General features: G+C 42.7%; 1 protein-coding gene across 4 annotated transcripts in view; it reads right to left on the bottom strand.

Annotated features, from left to right (window-relative positions):
• PNPLA4 (patatin like phospholipase domain containing 4) overlaps positions 1–12798 on the bottom strand; it is a 36602-nt gene extending 23804 nt beyond the window's left edge. The window contains exons 1-5 of one of the 4 annotated variants that reach the window (XM_019529350.1): positions 12754–12790; positions 11499–11643; positions 9877–10190; positions 8945–9071; positions 4221–4405 (exon numbers count right to left, since the gene is read on the bottom strand). In XM_019529350.1, coding sequence (XP_019384895.1) covers positions 4221–4405; positions 8945–9071; positions 9877–10035 — 471 coding nt within the window. In that variant the 5' untranslated portion in view covers positions 10036–10190; positions 11499–11643; positions 12754–12790. Of the gene's footprint in view, positions 1–1618; positions 1696–4220; positions 4406–8944; positions 9072–9876; positions 10191–11498; positions 11644–12753 lie in introns of those variants that run through there. The other 3 variants (XM_019529351.1, XM_019529352.1, XM_019529353.1) reach the window with 3 other exon arrangements.
• Positions 12799–21452: the final 8654 nt, after the last annotated feature.

Here is a 21452-nt window from a genome sequence, read left to right as displayed (position 1 = left end):
CTGTAAAGATTGCTGGCCATGACCGTTAGATACACCATACCCGTGTGAAACGACATCCACGAGCGTCAGAGGACACCAACTCCCAAGACTAACTCACTCCGGAAGCTAAGTCGTCCTCGGAACAAGAAGCCAGCAAGTGGAGCTGTGAACCTACTGATGATCTCAAAGTGCGCCTGAGACGGCTTAATCAAAGTTCAGAAAATTAAACAAAAAAAGAAAAAGAAAAAGTTTAAACTGTATTTAATCTCAAGAAAGGGAGAATATAGTGGAAATCTTAATATGCTTTGTTGTTATCCATGTAGTAAGAACAGCAGAATTGAGCAGCCCTAGCCACCAGCCTATATCCCCGCTTCCCCCAATTGCTCCCCCAGGGACAAATTTGTATGTTGACATAATGAAAAAAATTGCAGGTACCTTCAATCTTACCAACTGCTGGGCCTGTGGAGGACTCCGAGAGGCCGGAGAACAGTGGCCTTGGAAGGCTTTTCCTTTGGCCCCAAAATGGTTGGTAAGTGATAAGGCGGATGTTAAAAGTACTGGTCAAAAATGGAATGAGAACTGCAGCTGGGATCTTTCCCAAGTAGCACTAAGAGAGTACTATATTAGCAATAATGGTACAAAGAAGAGTTTGAAACATAGCCATTGTACATGGACATTGAAATAAGTCCGAACATGCACTACCTGTTATGCCCTTAATTGCAGCAAGTATGCAGGTCAATGAAATTCTACTGCTGTTAAGCTCCCAAACTCCACGTGGATGAAATGTAACCCATCCACTCCACAATCATCCCTGTATGATGAAGACACCTGCTTCAAAAAGATTAATAACCACCACAGTTAAAAAAATGCAAGTTGCAGCAGTCCCCCTCAAAGCGCAGACTGTAGCAAAAGGCATGGTACTCAGAGAAATTCCTCGTAATTATCTTAATCTGCCTAAATAAAAATGGGAGGCAAAAAGCACCTTGAGGGGGGAATATTGTTAGAAATAGAGTATTGTTAGAAATGCACAGCTTGCATCTTTTACCTGATAAGAAAGAAACACTGCCAAGGACTTTTTTCCTTGGCCAGCCTTGCCAGAGTTTTTCTTAAATCGTAGACTCTCCCCCAGCCTCTCCCTAGCCTTTCTCATGCAGATTACAGAAGCTGGAATTCAATTGACTGTGTCCTTGAAAGGGGGGGGGTTTAAACTCTTGGTAACCTATAGAACTTTCTGAGCATGCTCAATTAGCTGATGCATATTTACCTCTCCGCCCTGCATACTTAAGTAGTTAATTATAATGTACATGTGATGGATGTAGTAATGTAACCACATGCATGTTTGTATGAAACAGAAATGAGCTATAAAAGTTCCTGTTTCTGCACATGTGCCCAGAAGAAAAAAGATAAATACAGCCTGCAAAAATTCCTTAGTGGATTCAAAGTAATCTAAGTTTTTGACTCTGCTCTAACCCTATTTGCAAATACACCTTTTGTACTGCTAAATGTATGTGTGTCTGTGATTTTAGTGGCCTCCAAGAAACGGACCGCAATTTTTTGCAACAAAGTGCTCAATCCACGTTTTTGTTTTGTTTTTGTAAAATATCTAAGCGCCTACTGGCACCTTTACACGTCTGAGTACCTTTGTAAAATCTGGCTCCAAGACCTCTAAGTTTCACTTTCAGCAAATACTCAGGATCCCAAGTCTTTCTGACAATGCTATTTGAAAAATCTCATACTAAAAAGTTATGCAATTACAGCTTTCTTTACTCTCAGCCTCACTCTTTAGTGTCACAAACCCATGCAGGTTTCCTTCTTCCTTCCCTTTGTGCTAGCCTGGTCCAGCTCCCACTGCACCAGCCGCGGCTACTGGATTAAGCCCTGGCTGGATCCAGCCCAGAGATGGACCTGGCGCTGCTCATCTGGCCCACAAAAATGTTGGGCACCAGTAGTTCAGAACATTCTTTGTTCAAAGAGCTTTCCTTCAACCTCCCCCCCCACACACACACACTTTTTTTTGTAGTGTTAAGAACAAAAAGGTTAATAGAAATTTCAACATCATTTTAATATTTCAATGAAATACATTTTATCCACTAGGCTAGACTATTTTTGGTTGACATCCATGGGAATGAAGAATTTTGTTCCTTGGACAGCTGCCATAATTTTCTGTGCAACTGAAACAGAATGTCTGAAAGGTTAATTAAGAAAAAGAAATGAAGAAAGTTCAACTAGTTCAGCAAGACTGACCTTTTTTGTCAGGCATGCCACAAATTAAGCCCCATGCCCTCCCCAAGTGCCACTCCAAATCTCCTTCCCTTGCCTGATCCACTGTTCAACTTCTTTCCCCATGTCCTATCTACGCTTTGCTGCCTGCCTCCTCCCTGATCTGCAGTGCACCACACAAAAATGCTGCCTATGCCACTCGTGGCATGCATGCTCCAGGTTGCCCCCCTTTGCCCTGGTTACATAATGATCTCTTTGTTTTCAAGATGTCATGAATCAGAAGTCAGATTTATTGTAATGTGCACCATACTTGAACAGAAGAGTGAAAACCAAAACTTCATTATGTGGAAAAGTCCTTATAAAAATAGGACTGGAAGAAACAAACAAACAAAAAACAACCAACCAACCATTTCCAAAAAAATCAGGGGAAGCAAAAATGGTTTTACCCTGGGTTGGTAAAAGCTAGTGAGCTATCATATGTAGTAGAAAGCAAGAAGTCAGATGCTTCTGCAAGGTTTAAAAAATTCATGAGGAATGAAATCCCTTTACAAACTGCAAATGTCAAAGTATTTGTTTGGCTTCTATCTATTCTAACCTGAAAAACTAGTCAGATTCAAATATAGGACTCAAAAAATGTACCCAAAGCCTGAAAATTTTTGGATTAAGCCTCTAAGAGGAAAAATGACCTGTACAGCATGCTTACCATGAGCATCACCTCCCTCCCTCCAATTCAATAAAACAACCCATTTGAACTTCTATTTAGCTGAACTTAACTTTGTTTTAACGTTGAAAAAAAAATCACTTTAGGCAAGTTATGAACCATTAAAAGGTCTTTAATTTTTATCAGATTACTAAAATGAATACTAAAACCCAAGAAATTTCAAATCACTTAAAGAAATGCACCCCAGTGAATGCTCACTTAGGAACACAATTAGAAGGACCTCCTGGGCCCTTATGTATGCCATAATACATAAGTCTGGTATAATTTTGCCAAATGTTTAGTATCATATTTACATTAATGTGTTCAATGCCCTTTGTTTACTAGGTCAACTTTGGGCCACAGAAGAAAGTGTAAAGTGGTTCTAAACAAGCCAAGAGGGTGGTGAAGAACTGCTTCTGAGGAGAGGAATTTTTACCAGCAAAAAGCTGGGAAAGGCAGCTGTACTTTTTCCTGTACCAGTTGTTTATGTTTCTAATGCAAGTCTAAACCATGAGTGTTTCTGGGGATAAGACATGCATGGAACATAAAGGAGGTAGAGCACCACACAACACTGCTGTCTGATTCTTTAATCAACAGGGATCCAATTTTCAGATATAAAAGGTAACCTAAAATCCACATTTTTCCATGATTAAAATAAAATGCCACATATATAAATAAAGTGGTGTTTCATTTTAATCATGGAAAAAATGTGGATTTTGGGTACTTTTTATATCTGAAAATAGGGGATTTTTTTTTTTTAAATCAGGAAAAAACAGGATCCCTGCTAATCAGATACATTAGAGATAAAAGCTCTGAGTCCTACAGCTTGGAAAAGAGGATATTATCAAGGCTTACAGATGCACATGTTCCTTCCCTTATTTGACTGGTATGGTTTATATTCCTTGTACTTCCTCTTTAAAAACAAGTAGGAATATATACTTACAATATTTAGTAACAGCAATTAGCCTTAAGAAAAAAAAGTGACTATTCCTTTTTAAAGCAAACTTTAAGTTATCATAAAAAAAAAAAATCAAGTGTCCATATATTTTCTATCTTCATAAACTCTCAACTAGAAGGGAGCGCATACACATGTTTAAGGTATAGTTATATCGTTATAGACTTCAACAAACATCCATTCATACACAACTTAACATAGTATTACATTCAAGCAAGTGCATATTTTGCTGTAAACATTCACAAGTTGTATACAGAATACACATGCACACATTTGTTAAGGAAAGCAAAGGGTTTTAAAAACTGCTCCTACAAGAAAACTGAAAGGTACCAGTAAATATAAAGATGTCCTAAATCTATCAGTTACCTCTATTTTTTCCGGTGCTGTTAACAGAACTGTGGCAACCAGTGATCCTGCAGAAGCTCCTGCAAAAGCCTTCACAACCTTCAGTAACTTCTCACCATGCCTGTAAAAAGCAGCTGCTGCCCCCAAGTGGTATATACCCAGAAACCCACAAGCTGCAAATGATAGATTGAGATGTTTCATTTTTTCTGTGGAAATAAAATTTTGCAAGCAGGAACAGATCAATTAAGTGTTTACTTTTTCTGCATAATACCTACATAAGAAACCCCAGGAAAAAAGGCTTAATTAAAGGACAAAGAAGTTGTAGCTGTTCAGAAGCTCTAAGCCTCAGAGCACCTGTGTTTAAAAATGGTTACCTGAGTTACACATCATTTTATTCCTGTTGTTCTACCTGGAAATATATTTTGTCTGTAGAACATTGGTTTAGGTAAACTTTCTTATACTGTTAATTTAAAAAGGCTTAATATTGTGTAGCCAGGAGAAGACATTTTGCCATATTTTACTTCCCATCCACAGAAAACTTAATAGATGCAAACATATACACCACAGAAACAATGATTCTGGGCATTTTCCAGAACCATATGAAGCATACATACAATTTCTAAACCATCTTAGGCACAAACCTGGAGCAAAATTAATTACAAGTGCTGAAATTTACTATATATTTCCCAGTGTTGAACCTAAAATAGTACTATTTAGAAAAAAAAGTATTTCATTATTAGAACTGATACAACTTAAAAATGTTAATGTCAGTATCCAACAATTCTGAGAAATTTATACAAAGGTCATTTGTTTTTAAGAGAAAGAACGTAACAGCTATAGACACTTCTATGAAAAAGCAAAAGCGAGAGAAAGCATTGTAGATAAGTAAATGCAAGCCACTGTACATATTCTAAAGGAGTTACTAGTTTTAGATTATTTTTTTTTTTAAAACAGAATTTGTGGAAGCTATGTTTTTAGCTTCCTTCTCATGGGCAAACATTACACTACCTTGAATTTATGTGCAGTTAGGGCAGAAATTCTCAACCAGCGTGTTGTGGTACCCTGGGATGCAAGGAATTCATTTCAAAGGTGCTGCAGTGCTGGGCAATATCAGCACTGTTAGGTAGGCAAACACCCATGCATGATTAACAAGTTAAAGAAATTTCAAAGAGGAGGACATAGTGTCAAAAGCATGCTGATCTGTCATAGTCTAAGCTCTTTGCAACACAAGAATTGCTCTATTTCCATAGTAAAAAAATGAGGAATAAGAGCTGGCATCTTCCAAGGGATGCCTCGAGTCTAATGAGTCTAACCAAGCAAGTTAGTGGAATGATGGTAAAGCAGGATCTCTCATATTAATTTTATTTCAGTTTAGCTCCACCCCTCTTTTCAACCAGACTTCAGATAGTTAGAGGCTGCTATTAAATTCCCCTCTGTCTTCTAGTCTGCAGAATAAATAAGCCCAGTTCCCTCAGCCTCTCCTCATAAGTCATACCTCAGCCTCTTCACCATTTTCACTGTCCTCTGTTGGACTCTGTCCAACTTGTCCGCAACCTTTATGTAGCGGGGGGGCCAAACTGGACACCGTACTGACGTGGCCTCACCAGTACAGAATAGAAGGAAATAGTTACTAACTTGAATCTGCTGGCAATGCTCCTACTAATGCAGCCTAGTATGAAGGTAGCCTTCTTGGTTAGGGACAGAAATTACACATAAACTGGTTTAAGAGATCAGAAACTGGTTTAAACCTATAACAGAACAGATGTTCAGTGCACATAAACCAGTTTCAAAATGACTGAAACTGCCTAGCTGGTTCATGTAATGTCTGTCCCAGACCCCTTCCTGGTTCAACTTAAACCAGAGTCCCCCAGCATCCAGGCATGCTCTCTTGTCTGGGCTGTCTGCTCCAGTGGAGCAGGGCTGACCCTGCCTGTCTGCTCCTCAGCCCAGCAGAAACAAGCAGGGGCTGGGGTCTGGCCAGAGAAGGGTTTAATTCCTCCCTCCCTATCCCACTGGCAGGGACTTAAGCTGGTTCTGCCAGGCCCTTCCCCACTGCTGCTGCAGTGGTGGGCTGGTAGGGTCCCTGAGACAGAGGGATTATTCTTTTCTCTTCCCCACTGTCACTGGAGAACCGCAGCCAGGTCTGCCAGTCCTGACCACCACTGCTCACTCCTTGCGCAGGACAACTGGTGGAATAAGGGCCCTAATGAGGGGACAGGGCCCTTAATGGGGGCAGCAGCCCATCATAGTGTCAGGGAGTGAAAGCTCCTTCCCAGCGGGGGAGCTGCACTGCAGGGCTAGATGCCTCCCCTAGCACCATTGCTGCAGCTCTGCATACCCCACAGCATGCTCCCTCTCACCCACCAGGAAGGGGCTTGAGCTCCCCAACACTATAACAGGGGCTGCTGCCCCCATCCAGGGCTCTGCTGCCTCGCTGCTGCAGCGGCCGAGGTGGGGGCACGACCAGACACTGCATAGCAGGAACCCTTGGGCAGGGGCTAGGGAACAGGATTATTCCCCCCCTCTCTCTGGCATCTGGCAGAAGGGGCAGGAGTGGGCTTATCCCGCCGCTTGTCCTTCACATGGAGTGAGCGTCAGCAGTTGTGATGGGCAGATCCCACTAGCCTCTGCCTCAGGGGCTATGTCCTGCCGTTGCAGTAGTGACGGGGGAGTGCCAGGCAAATCCCAGCTTGGTTCCCTGCTAGTGGGACAAGGAGGGGGGAAACCCCTCCGGCCAGTTTATGCCAGGCTACTGCTGGGGCCTGGCCATGCCCCCTGTTCCCCCTGCTTTCTGCAGTCAAGGGCCTGCTCTAGCACCCCCCAGCTTCTGGCCTGAGGCACTTCAGGAATGTGCTTGAATTTCATGAATGATATAATGTTCACTTCCAAATTGGTCCAACTTATTGGCCACTGTAGTCCCCAGGTCCTCTTTCAATAAACCTATTTATGGCAATGTACTTAACCCCATATGTATATATTTTTAACGATTTTTTGATTACCTCAAGAAGAAAGCTTAGCAGATGGCACCTACGCTGCATTAGACTCCTGAAGAGCTCCAACTGATGGGAGAAACTGCAGTAAAAGCGCTTTGTAGTAAAAGCCATATCAAACAACTGAATAGCTCATCCTTAATATGGCAACCTGCTGTGAATTAAGCAAGTTGCAAACCACCCAGATAGATTGGGTTCTACCATATAAAAGACTTGATTAATAAAATTCCTTACAACCTGGGGAAAAAATAACTTACCCAATTGCTATTTTAGCCAATTTTAATAACTTAAAATGTAAAGCGAGTAACAATACAGACTTTATGAATAAAAATATATAAAGAGAATCATTATTAAGTGTACCAGATATTGCTAAAGGCAAATGTTTAATATTAGCACATTGATTATTAAGTACTGTCTGCTGTACCTAATAATTCCACTGTAATTTAGAATTTATGTTGAGTAAGGCTGTGAAAGGAAGGGATATAAATGTATAAGCCTCACTACAAGTAAGTTCATAACTTTCCAAGGATTGTAAAAATCTATCAATTAAATTAGCATCAAGAAATCAAGTAGCAGTCGTCATTCGAGAATCTGCTTCTAGTTTCTCATTAAAAACAGAAAATCCCAAAGGATGGACTACACTAAATGTAGAGAAATGGATTCAAAGCCTACTTATGTCAGATTTCCTTGATTTCACTGAGCTCTGGCTTGGGGCCAAGGAGATTTCAGGCTTCATTTCCCAAACATTAGGTGCTACCACACATGTTAAATAGGCTCAGAATGACAGAATAAACATTTGTTGTCCAACTTCTTCAGAATCATCCCCACATCTCCTCCATCCCAAGAGACTACGGAAATACTACTAATGGAATCAATTTAATTGTAAAAATACCATACTTGAAAAATTAATTTAGAATTTAAAAAGGGACAGAATGGGGCCAATTAATTATAACAGTAAATTATATTATATTACTTATTAGGATTACCATATTTACAGTTCCAAAGAAAAAGAGGACACTGGGAGGGAGGGGGAGGATGAGGGGAGGGAAGGTGCACCCCTCACTCCAGACCAGCAGCCTCCTGGCACTGCCAATGTCCCGCACTCCTGAACCATAGCCCCCCCTCCTTTTTCCAGTGCCCCTCCCTCCCCACCTAGTCCCTGTGCCGTGCCAGTTCCCCTCACTCCCAACCCATGGTCCCCCCACTCACTCAGGCCATGCTGGCGCCCCTCATGCCCAACCTACAGCCCCCTGGCACTGCCAGTGCTCTGCACTCCCAATCTGCAGCCCTCTACCCTTCTTGGTGCCCCTCACTCCCCAAGCCACAGCCACCAGCTTCCCCCAGCCCTGCCAGAGGGGTCCCTCAGTTGCCCCCATCCCAACCAGGCCACAGCATGGTGGTTCCAGCTTGTACGCAAGGCGGCAGAGTAACTCTGGCCCTGGCGCGGACTGAAGGGAGGAAAAGGGGAGGCCTGTCTGGGAAAATCTGGATGTATGGCATATATTAATTACATCCAGGTTCTCCCGTGTTAAATTTTATTTTTTTAAGCTGTCATTTTCCTGATTTTTACCCTTTTCACCTCTTCATAATTTCTATGCTCTTAAAATAACTGTTAAAAACTACAAAAACAGTAAGCAGTAAGAGTGATTACTGTCAACTTTTTACAGAACTAATCTGTTTGCAAAACACATGAATCCATATTAGAATAACCTGACAAGAAATAAAAGATACCCAGAGTCTAAAAAAAGGAAATACCTTTCAGTATATGTTGTTTTTCATCACATTGTTCCTTGGGACCCTTTCCAGATGCTATTTTAACTCCCTCTGCATTAACAGTTGCTATCATGTCCATTATCATCTGCTCATCCTTTCCCCAGAAAATCTATATCCATAGAATCAAGAGTTAATCTTTTGAAGGAAGAACAAAGGAAATGGGTTCAGGAAAACATTAACTTATTTTTTGCTGAAATACTTTGAACAAGAATCTGAACAGGATGTAACTGAATCTTTTGTAATTTGCTGAAGACATTTTGTTTAGAAAGAGAAAGAAAAGTTCCACATCGTGTACATTTGTAGGTGCTTAGCAGGTTCAAGTATTATATTATTGAATGCTAGTTTACCAATACATTGCTTGCTTTTAAAAATATATATTATTCTGAATTAGGTGCCTAAACCCAGGGGCTGAATTGTAAAATTTAAACTGCCATTTCCCTCTACCCTGGATTTCATCTATTTGGAGATCTGTTCTGCTCTGATCCTGCCTTACTTACTAGTCTTCACCTTTTTTTCTACTGCATGTTTCATACCCACATACACTGAAGAAATTTTTTAATATATCACTTTAAAATGAGTTCTTAAGAGAGCATTATCTAGTTAGTCGTCCACTAGTGATCAAGTACACTGTACATCTATTTTTACTTTAAGAGGAAAAAAACCCCCTTCAAACTGCAAGATGTGGGGAAAACCAATGTCTTCTCTTACCTCTCTTCCCTATTCTTTCAGTCATTTTACTAAATTAGTGTCAAAATCAGCAATTCAGGTTTTTACTCATATAGGTGATCCTCAATTCAAGATTGCAGCCAAATGGTCAAACTTGGGACTGTAAGTTCTAAAGGAACTGGTCTCTGGGTGGAAGAGCAACATCCATGCCTATAGCACTATAGAAAGAATAAAAAAAAGATACTTACACTACATGTGGATTTAAAACGTATGGTTTTTAGACTGCTGTAGTTCAAAACACCAGTCCGAAACTGCTGACATTTTAGAAGTATGCAGCCATGAAGTCTACCTTCTTTCAGTTTAATCCATTGCCTTTGAGTATTACATATTCTTTTAGTGGCCCACATCCTCTGCAAAGCAGCTTGTATTTCCAGATGATACAGAACTTAAAATGAATGTATTTGGAGCAGGGTCATCTTACTGCCACAGACATACGAATGACTTTGCTGTTATACATGGATCATAAGGCACACTTCCTACCATCCAATAACAAACCACACACCTAGTTAAAAACATTTAAAAAGATACAAATTAAGTGATCAAAATATAGTTCCACAGTAAGGCCCTAATTCTGCAATGACATCCATATTTCTTTGGGATTATATTAATACTTGTAGAAATATTTACTCCAGAAATGAAGCACCTATAGGCAATAGCAAGGAAATTTCAACTGGCTCTCTAATTTCTCTGGCTCCTAAACTGCCATGAGCTGATCAGAATTTTTATATACCTTCATAAACTCACTGCTTTATGCTTAAGTCCATAAAGTTCATGCTACAAACTAACCAGGGCCAAGCAAAACTTAAAAACAGAAAAGCACAAGAAAAGCTCATTATAGCTAAGGCAAAATCTGGTTAGTCACTGGGATACATTATCAATATGGTGTTACTAGTTAACTAAAGCCAATCCAGCTGATTAACAGATGACATATTAGCTAAAGTCTTTGTTTAGTAGTCATCTCCAGATGTATAAACATAATACTAACAGTCATATTAGAATTCATGCATTACTTGTCAGCTTAAAAAGGTACCTCCTGTAGAATCTGTCAAGCCATCTAAAGATCACAGAACCATAGAAAATTAGGGTTGGAAGGGGCCTCAGGAGGTCATCTAGTCTAATCCCCTCCTCAAAGCACATCCCTACACCCCTTTGTCTAGCCATGTCTTAAAAACCTCTGAGGATGACAATTCTACCACCACTCTGGATAACCTGTTTCAGTGCTTCACCACCCTAATACCCAACTTAAACCTCCCTTGCTGCTACTTGACACCACTGCTCCTGGTTCTGTCTTTTGCCACCACTGAGAACAGAAAGCAGCTTAAGCAGCCTTTCTGGCCCACCTAAACATAGATGAAACAGTTGATCATTTGCAAGAGTTATCTTCTATTCTGGTGATGAGCTTATCCAAAAGTGAAAAGCAAAAATCTCTGCTTATTTCACTTCTTCATAACCACATTATTCTTACATGGCAAGCAAGCACTCTGACTTTTTTGTAGCAAAACACTGTATTTTAAGATTTTATCAGCACGGTCAACAATTTAGAATGCATACAAGACCTCTGCCTGCAAACTATAATACATTGTTTCTAAATGTTAAAAATCATTTTCATTGTTTCAATGTGGCATTTAAAATATATTTTACAAGAAGTTTAAAATAGCTTGGCTTCCTGGTATCACAGACAAAGCAAGGCACGCATCTGAAAGCTTTTCTAACTTCATCCCAATGATAATTGGTCCAATCAAAGATATCACTCTAAGAAATTCTTGCTTGTCACCCAATTTCTGGACTGCAGCACTTACACAAAATTTACCTTTAAACACTGAAAATACAATTTTAACTAGGGGGGAAAAAAGGGCGCCAATCCTGCAAACCTCCATTTGCTGAGCTTCTTTCCACCAGTAGTCCCACTGACTTGAACTCAATGTTCACATGCAGACTATTCATGTAATCTGAGCCTAAATCAGGAATTTGCAAGACAGTGGTGTGTTAGGTCCCTGCTACACATGACATCTATAACATGATTGGTTAATCGTGCAATACATTTTGACCATCCACACGTGCATAGTAATAATCACACAATTAACTGGTTAATCACACAAAAAATGCAGATCAGCCACTTATGCAAGGTGCTTATCATGTGTTAAAAATGACTATCCAATCAAGAGGCAGCCATCTATAAAGTTAGTGCTTGAAAAATGTGTAAGAAGAATTTTTCCAACTGAGTTGATTTAGTAAAAGATACCGGATTTACCTGTCTGCCTATGTCCTCAGACTAACACGGCTACAACTTACACCCCTGAAAAGAAGTGTAACAACTGTATATCTGGTTTCTATCCAGCTTTAATTTGAACATGTAGCAGGGTTCCTACGCACAGACATTTTCAGAGCTACCCAGTAATTAGCGGGTCCGTCTACATGAGATGCTGATTGCACAGTAGCCAAAAAATCCTGCGCAGTAGCATGGCACAGCGCAGACAGTGCCAACACACTACTGTGCAGTATTAAGCTACTACTTTAAGTAGTGTAACTTAAAAGATGCTTGCTAGTGCTACTAGACAGTAACTCTGGTTACTGTCCATTTATTTAGTACTAAATAAATGTTCAGTAACAACTGCACCATAGTGTCTTGTGTAGACGCACCCAATCAGTGATAAATACAGCCCCAGACTATGGGCATAATCCAGCCTTACTGAAAAGGCCCCTCTGGCACAGCTACCAGGTTAGGGACTTTTAGTCTGGGTGGCAGCAGCTGGAAGCCCCCCATAGCCAGGGGGCTGGGGCAGGGGAATGCGCCCCTACCCCCTCTGTCTGTGAGAGCCCCCGTGAAGAGCAGAGGACAGCAGCACAAAGCAGAGGCGCTAACACCGACCCCTACCAAGCAGAGAGGGGGAAAGGATGGGTTGCTAAGAGACCGCGCAGGCTGTTTGTAACGGCCGGGACCTTCCCTGAGCAGGCGCACTCCCTCCTCCCTCCGCGTGACGCGGCGCTTCTAATGGTGGGAGGGGTCGTCTCCCGCCAACAGTCGTCCCCGCCCCACAGGCTGAGCCCCCGGGCTTGCGATGTACCTAGTGTTCTACGATTTCGAGTAGAGGCACCTTCCGCCTCTGCCCGAAACCCCGCGAGATCCCGAGTGTGTGCGCACGCGCGCGCGGGGACAGTTGTAACCGGCAGCAATGGAGAGCTGAACGCGGAGCAGGGTGGTGTTCCCCGCTGCGTGTGCACATGCGCAGTGACAAGAGTTCCTTTGCCTGCCCTGGCACCCAGGAAAGACGAGTCTGTCGACACGGGTCTTGAAGCACAGTCTCCTTTCCCTCCAGTTGTACCACTTGGGAACGTCCTTATCAGGGATCCAGGTTTTCTCCGGTTTTAAAAAAAATCCCCAATTTTGGAGTTAAAAGTAGTAACCCAAAATCCCCATTTTCCCATGTTCAACATGAAACACCACTATACATACATTATGCACTAGGCGTTTCATGTTGATCATGGGAAAATGGGGATTTGTGGTTACTTTTTTTAACTTGAAAATTGGGGATTTTTTTTAATCAGAGAAAAATGTCGGATCCCTGGATTATCTTTCTTACTATAAGCAGAAATCTGTCCTTACCTAGGGTTCCCTTGTAATCCACTTGCCATTTTGGAGGTAAAGAGATTTTTGGCTTTATTTGGGGCCAGGTGCTTGCTTCAAATGAACTTACTTGGGCAGGAAAAATCTAGATGGCATCTTTCTTCCGCCCCACCCCATTGAATAAAGTCTGCCATTGACCCTCCACATTGTCATTTGACCCCGGTTATAAGAGGGGGCGATACAGGCTGCCATGTTGTGCCATATTTAATTTGATTTCCAGGGTGAAATTCTAACATGGCATTACTGCTTTGCGTTGGTGTTCCTCACCAACACGGTGCCTTGCGCCATGTAGATGTGACCTTTTGGAATAAGGGCCACATTCAACAAAGGACTTGAACAAGCTTCAGGCTCCAAAGTTCAAAACTGTGATGCCAACAGAAGTCCCTAACTCACCAGACACGTCACTATTTGGCCTGAAAGGTGACAACAGAAACAGGTCTGCCTCAACAGAATCTGTTCCCATAGCACTACGTGAAAAAAGGCCCCTTGTGCTTAAAGGTTGTCCAACATCTCTCCAGCAACATCTCTCCAGCCGGTCCAATAAAAGACATTGCAAAAACCCCTTGCCTCACTACATGCAGACTAATTCGTTTTGCATCTTACAAAATGTTTGGGAAGGGGATTTGGCTGAGTCAGGACCAATTTTGCTAATTTGTGACAAAACTAGTATTTCAGGAGGGATCACGCAATGGGCCTGAAGTCAGGACTTTGGAGGTATCACAAAATGGCCCTGAAGTCAGGACTGTTTCAGAAAATTAAGAATCATTTTACCGAGAAAGGGGTAGACCTAAGTTCTGGGGTCTACTTCCAGCATGACATTTAAAAGTTACTGGATAAAACCAAACAAAGGAAACAATCTCCCTGAAATAGTAAGCTACAAAGTCACTGTTTCAGGGCTGAAACAGTACATTGAATAGCAGCTATGTCTCCTCTCCGACTTGCGTGTGAAGGTTTAAGGCTACTGGAGCCAATCAATGGATTACATGCGTGTGGGTGAGGGTAGAAATTAACTCCACCACTGAAACTTCAATAACATTTTTACTGCAGCTTGAACCAAAGGCCATGTCAGATATGTGAGGCAGATCAGAAGTGGGCTGTCATAGTTTTGCCAGCTTTCCTCACTGAATTCAGTAGTGGGAAGACTACTGCAAATGGTGGCTTTTACTTTTTGGATGTTTTTTAAATTACATTTTATCCTTGTTCAGCCTCACACATGCTAACTTCAATGGCAAATATATGTATAACTACATCATTTATGTGCTAGCCCTGCAAACTCATCTGACTTGATGAAAAAAGTCTTGGATCTGAAAGTTTATTTAACTCCAGTTTAACTGCACAGTTGATCCAATACAACCTCTCCCCCTAAGAAATTCTTGGCTGTCGCATTTCAATATATATTACTTTATGGATTGTTCATGCTGAAACTAATGAGCTGGCATAATTTTTTTTCATGTGATGACTTGTATGTCATGTCAGTTTTTAAGTTAAAATGATGTTTGAGGGGAAAGGGAATTTAATTATCAGAACACATTTGTTCTAAGTGGAATAAAGAGTGCTTATTTAAGAAGGAAGAATTTAGAAGCATTTAAGAAAAATCTGGTTAATGAGTCAGACTTACTTTTATACAAGCAACAAAGACAGAGATCTAAAGCTGTCATTAAGTTACATCCCTTTCTGGGAACAATAAACCATCATAGTTGTGTATCTGCTGTAGACATTGTTGTTTGAGACTAAGAAAAGAGTTTTATTTTGTTGTTGGGGTTTTTGTTTGTGGTTTTTTTTTCTTCCCTACAATTCTGGCATTATAACTGGAATTAAATACTTGTTTGCTATGTTCTTCCCTAAGTGCAGCTTTATCAGTAAGATGCTATGATTGCAAACATCAGGTGTGATTGATCACAGTATAATTCCAATGCAAATCCATCGTTTTTAGTAAAGTTCATCAGAAGACTTACACTAGGACTGCCTATACACATCCTTCCCACATCTTAGTGTTGTCTTGGTGTTCTAATTAGAACATGCTGGAGTGGATTTGATTAATTGAGTCTGTTCCATGTTCTATTAGAATGCTGCTGCATTGCTGCAGCATCATGTGAATAAAGCCCCTACATATTTTAATATGACCAGGGGGCTCTTTAACTAAACCTTGTCAAGTGAAGTTTAGATACAGCATCCTGAAGGCATTTTTAAATGTACAGGGACTTAATACATAAGATGGTCAAGCATTTTAATTAGAGCAGCTGCCCAGGAACTGCTCTAATTAAAGCACCCCCACCCACCAGCCTCCAAGCAAATGTATAGGCAGCCTAGCTTACTAACTTCAGTTGTGCCTTTTGATATACTGTGAGGAAAGGCAAAGAGGACAGGTGGGAGGGAAGGCCTGGGGCTACAGCACCCACTTGCCCCCCTCCTTGTACTAAAATCCAAGATAAGGGGCTTCCCCCCCGCCACTCCATGTGGAAGAGGTTGGGGGGATGCATCTTGGATTCAAGTAAATATGGTATTTGTTTCTTTTGAAATCAATGGATTGTTAATGGAAGAAGAGAATCAGATTCTGGCCCTAAAACTGTAGATGCTTTGGCAACTTACCTGATACTGGTGAGACCTGACTCAAAGGCCATTCAAATACATGGAAGTTTTTGACTTGAACGGGCTTCAAGTTGGGCTCCTAGTCACTTAACTTGTTTCTTGATCAAGTTCAAGACATGATGCCTAGTAATACCAGGTGTAGCCTTAGCACTTGTAGCAAGTGTACTGCTTACTGTTGTGACTAGTATGGAAGTAGCTATGGTAATGAGCCCTAGTATTTATAGTAAATATTTGTAAAATGAAGCATATACCATATTTAACCAAATCCAAAATGACTCTAAATTTTAGCCCCCTTCTCCCTCACCCCCAGTAATTAGATTCTATACATGGAAAATTATAAATTTGTTACAATTTTTCATGTATAGGATCAAACTAGTGGATCTGCATCTTAAATTTACTCTCCCCAACTATGGTGAGGAAAGCAGCAGCAGGGGGAGAGGGGCCAGACCCCTGCACTTTGCCCTCCCTGACTGCCCACTGCCCATCCCATAACTCTGCCTGGTAACTTGCCCCCTGCTGCCTGTCCCCTTCCCTGTGCCTGTGCCTGCCATCCTGACACCTGTTCCCCCTGCTGTTAGGCCAGCCCTCCACTCCCTGCACTCCACTCCTGTTTCCCTCTCCTGCCACTCCTAGCCATCCTGTGCCTGCCCCACCCACTCCATGCCTCCTTACTCCCTGTTCCCTGCCTTGTTCCTGCCCACACATTCCCTGTACCACCACCGTCCCTTCTGCACTACTACCTTCTGTGCTCTGCTCTGGTTCCAAGGCAGTCAGCAGCAGTGGCCCCAGCCTTGCCAAGCGAAGGTGTGGTCGCAGCTCTGGGCCTGTCCGAGTTAGGGCTGGAGAGCCAGAGAAGAAGACAAACAAGGGGGTTGGGGTGTGCAGTCTCCCCCCAAGCCCAACAGGCAGGTCTCCCCTGCATGTCCTCTCCTTCCCCCACGTTTTCTCAGCAGCAAGTCTACTGCACAAGTCATCCTGACCTGGGACAGCTCCCACTCCATGTTCAAGGTCAAAGCCAGAGATGAGCTGCCAGCTGCCCTGGACCTTTACTTAAATATAAGATGAGGCTTCTCCCCATGTTGTTGTTGTTGTTGGGGTGGGGGTAGGAGGAGGCAAAAACCTTGTCTTGGATTTGAATAAAGATGGTAGTTTGGAAGGGAAGCAACAACAGTTATGCAGGATAATCAAACTCGTCTAATTGTATTGGAATGGACTGATTAGATAATAGTCTATTTGGGGATATAGGGGTTTATTTTGGAAACACTGATTTTCTTTTAGATATATGTAAGTTTACTCTATATGTATATATGCATACACACACACACACACACAAAGTGACACAAATTGCTCTGAGAAGAGGTATCACATAACTGTGATTCTTCAGGAGCAGACCAGGGACCAAATTATGATTGAAAGTTACAATTAATTCTATTTCTCCTTGAACTAATATAGATCAATAGCAATTTATTTCCCTTTCTATGCTGACTCCAATCTGTCAGCTGGCATATTGGGAAGGTATGGTGAGGTCAAATGCATCAATTCTGTCCATTTCCCACTTGTAGGACAGGAAATTATCTTGCCCACAATAATTACATATTCAGCGACATAAAACATCATTAATATAGAATCAAGGTTGATCAGTAATATCTCACGTCCTTCCAACAATCTCATATTCAGCAAATCTTAGCCCTTCAAAAACAAGGAAGTGCAGAGAAAGCATATCTATATCAGTTTCAGGCCCCTAGGAATGAGTTTCAAGCAGATGGAGCACTATGTGAGGAGGAAATCAGTTTTCTACCCCAGTGCAGTGCTACTTACACAATTTTCCAATAACTTGGTAATGAGAAATGCTCAAACAACACTGGAATCAAAGGCTTACTCCCTGGCTCAGGGAGACAATGTCCATTTCCCCAAACCACAGAGCAAAAGACATAACTGCCCAGTTCTGCTTCCCGGGTTGTGGCAGTGAATGGTGGAGGAGCACAGGAGGAGAAGGAACAACTCTAGCTCCATTCTAGTACCTGGGGTTAGTGCCCTGCTCATATACCCACTGTTACACTACTGCCACAGAGTTTTTTCTTGGTTTCTAGTTCTACAAGTGGAAAATGGACAGAATTGATGCTTCTCAGTTCAACATACCTTCCTAAACTTTTTCTTGGTTTTGTTCTTCCATCTCCATGATGCTTTCTTTTTTGACAGCCAAGTGGCCTAACTTATATAGGAATTTGTTTTATGGCAGAATGGAGAAAGATGTTGACCATCGTAGACTGAGGGAGTGGGGAACAGGGGCGAGGGCAAGGGAAGACTTACCTTCCCTGGATGCAGTACTCCAACTGCGGCCTGACCAGTGCTGCATAGAGGGGGAGGATCATCTCCTTGGGCCTGCTTGAGATGCATCTGTGGATGCACGACAAGGTGTGGTTGGCCTTCCTGACTGCGTCCCCACACTTGTGGCCTATGTTCATTTTGGCATCTATAATGACTCCAAGATCGTTTTCTGCCTCTGCACTGATGAGAAGGGAGTTCCCCAGCCTGTAGGTATGCTGCTGGCTCTTTCTCCCCAGGTGCAGGACCTTGCACTTGTCAGTGTTGAAACCCATCCTGTTCTCATCTGCCCACCCCTGTAACCTGTCTAGGTCCAATTGCAGTCTAGTCCTCCCTTCTAGCATGCCCACTTCTCCCCACATCTTAGTGTCATCTGCAAATTTGAACAGGGTGCTTTTTACCCCCTCGTTCAAGTCACTGATGAAGAAGTTGAACAATGCGGGCCCGAGGACCAAGCCCACATCCCTCCAGGTCGAATAAGACCCATCCACCACCACTTTCTGGGTGCAGCCCTCCAGCCAACTAGTGACCCAGTTGTATCATCACAGAAGGCAATCAGGTTGGTCAGGTATGACTTGCCCTTGGTGAATCCATGCTAACTAATCCTAATCTTGTTTTTCTCCTCCGGGTGCTTAGAAATGGATTTTTTGAGGACCTGCTTCATGATTTTTCCAGGGACTGAGGTAAAGCTGACTGGTCTATAGTTCCCTGGATCTTCCTTCTTCCCTTTCTTAAAAATGGGCACTATGTCTGTCCTCTTCCAATTGTCCAGGGCCTCCCCCAGTCACCACAAGTTTTCAAAGATAATAGCCACATCTCTGCAATCACATCAGCCAACTCCCTTAACACGCTCAGATGCATTGCATCTGGCCCCATGGACTTGTACATATTCAGCTTTTCTAAGTAGTCCCTATCCTGTTCTTTCACCACTGAGCTTGCTCAGCTTCTCCCCAAACTGTGCTGCATGATGCCGTAGCCTGGGAGTGGACCTTGCCTGTGAAGACCAAGGTAAAAAAAGCATTGAGTACTTCAGCCTTTGCATCATCATTTGTCACTAGGTTGCCTCCCTCATTCAGTAGGGGACCCACACTTTCCCAGACTTTCCTCTTGTTGCTAACATACTTGTAGACATCCTTCTTATTTCCGTTCATGTCCCTTGCTAGCTGCAACTCCAGTTGCACTTTGACCTTCATGACTTCATCCCTGCCAATATTCTTATACTCTTCCCTCCCAAGTTGTTTGTCCAAGCTTTCATTTCTTGTAAGTGTAACCCAGGCGGTACTCCAAGATGTACCCCCTCTCCAATTGAAGGGATCAGAGCAGGTGCACAAGTGCTGTGGGAGGTGTAGGCACCGTCCCACCCCTACAGAGCAGAGCCAGACCACGAATGGGGACTTAACCATATACCTTTTAATGAGAGAACAGTACTGGGAACATAACCAGTATAAACCAGGGGTACAGGGGACACTACAATGCCCTGAGGGGGCAGGATTTAACAAAGGTTAGACGTTTACAATCACAGACATATTCATCCAGTTGACAAAAGACAGGGTTAACAAAATATAAAACACAAACAGCAGAACAAACAATACTGGTTGGCAAAATATGAAAGGCACAAAATACAAAACGTTAAATAACAAGGAATATAGGGCCTGGGTACCTAGAGGGGGTGGAAAGAGGGAAAACACAATGGCCTCTTTCCACTGCAACAAGAATTTCTCCCTGTCATGTCACTCACCCCAGCTGGGACTTAAATGCAGATCTCCACTGTAGTAGGCAGAAACTCTACCACACAGCCACCAGTGCTGGTGCTGCTCCAAGCTGCTGGGGGTCTTGACCTTCCAGGAGCCCCGGCCTCACATCAAGCTGCCTGGTCTCTTGTTGGAGGAGCTGGAAGCAGAACTGGGAACCTCTCAGGTCGCTGCTCAGATGCTTGCTGGAGCTGGGCAGCCTCTCATGCTGGCTGCACACCGTGCTGCTGAGGGTCCAACTGCTGCCTGCAGGTCCCACTCCTTCAGGTGCTTCTGGGGCAACTGCTCCCACCCTGCTGGCCCAGCTCTTGCCAACTCTTTGAAACTCCTTCCTTGTGGTCCCTTGCTGGTTTCCCCTAAGTCAGCTGTTTTGCCCCTTTTATCCCCCTCCAGGTAACCCAAAGGACTAATCAGGGAACATGGAGGGTGAGTCTCTGAGGCCTGATTGGTGAGGAAAGGGAATCCCAAGTCCTCCAATCATCTTTTACCCTTTCAAAACCCCGGGGCTAAATCACTACCAGCTAGTCCATCACATCAGCCTCCTTTTTGTGTTTAAGCTCACTGAAGAATTTTCTGCTAAGCCAAGGTGGTCTTGTCACACTTGCTATTCCTCCTGCACATAGGGATGGTTTGTACCTGAGCCCTCAGTAAGATTTCTTTAAAATACAGCCAGCTCTCCTGGACTCCTTTCCACCTCAGCCTTGCCTCCCAGGGGATACTGCCCATCGGTTCTCTGAGTGAGTCAGTCTGCTTTTCTGAAGTCCAGGGTCCATACCCTGCTGCTCTCCTTTCTTCCTTTTCTCAAGATCCTGAACTCAATAATTTTGTGGTCACTGTTGCTCAACTTGCCATCCACTTCTACATCCCTCGCCAATTCTTCCCTGTTTGTGAGCAGTAGGTTAAGCAGAACACTGTTTGTAGTTGGTCTCTCCAACACATGCACCAGGAAGTTGTCTCCAACACTCTTCAAAAACTTGTCACTACCCAGCCCCATTTATGGGACATTAACCTAGTCTCACCACTGTCAAATCTGAAATAACCCCTACTAGGATGTGCTTCATATCACCTCCACCTCAGAAGGCAACATCCTAACCCCCAAGTCAAAAAGCACCTTCTGGATGAAGTTGGGCCAATAGGTAGCTAAAAGGCAAGAGCATCATCAGGATAGAAGAACAAGCAAGAGGGAGCTGGAATCTGTGGCTCAGACAGATGCCCTTTCTTTCAAAGTTGTATGTGAATTTTATAATACATATTATTACAGAGACACCATCTGGGTGAATATAATAGACTTCAGATGACTAGGTGAACCTGAACCATTTATTAGAAAATTTAATTAGATCAAGAAGAACAAGCTAGGTAAGGGGCCTTTACAGTCTCTGGGAGATCTGTTGAAGACTTACTCAGAACAAAGGAAGTGTCCCTTCCATCACTGGTTGCAGCACTCACCTCAGGAAAGATTTTAGCCTAAGATTTT

This window comes from Crocodylus porosus, unplaced genomic scaffold, assembly GCF_001723895.1.
Source record: "Crocodylus porosus isolate Cpor-Errol unplaced genomic scaffold, CroPor_comp1, whole genome shotgun sequence".
NCBI classification, from domain to species: domain Eukaryota; kingdom Metazoa; phylum Chordata; order Crocodylia; family Crocodylidae; genus Crocodylus; species Crocodylus porosus.
Note: the sequence above shows the minus strand (reverse complement) of the source record. Positions and strands in the feature narration are given on the sequence as shown.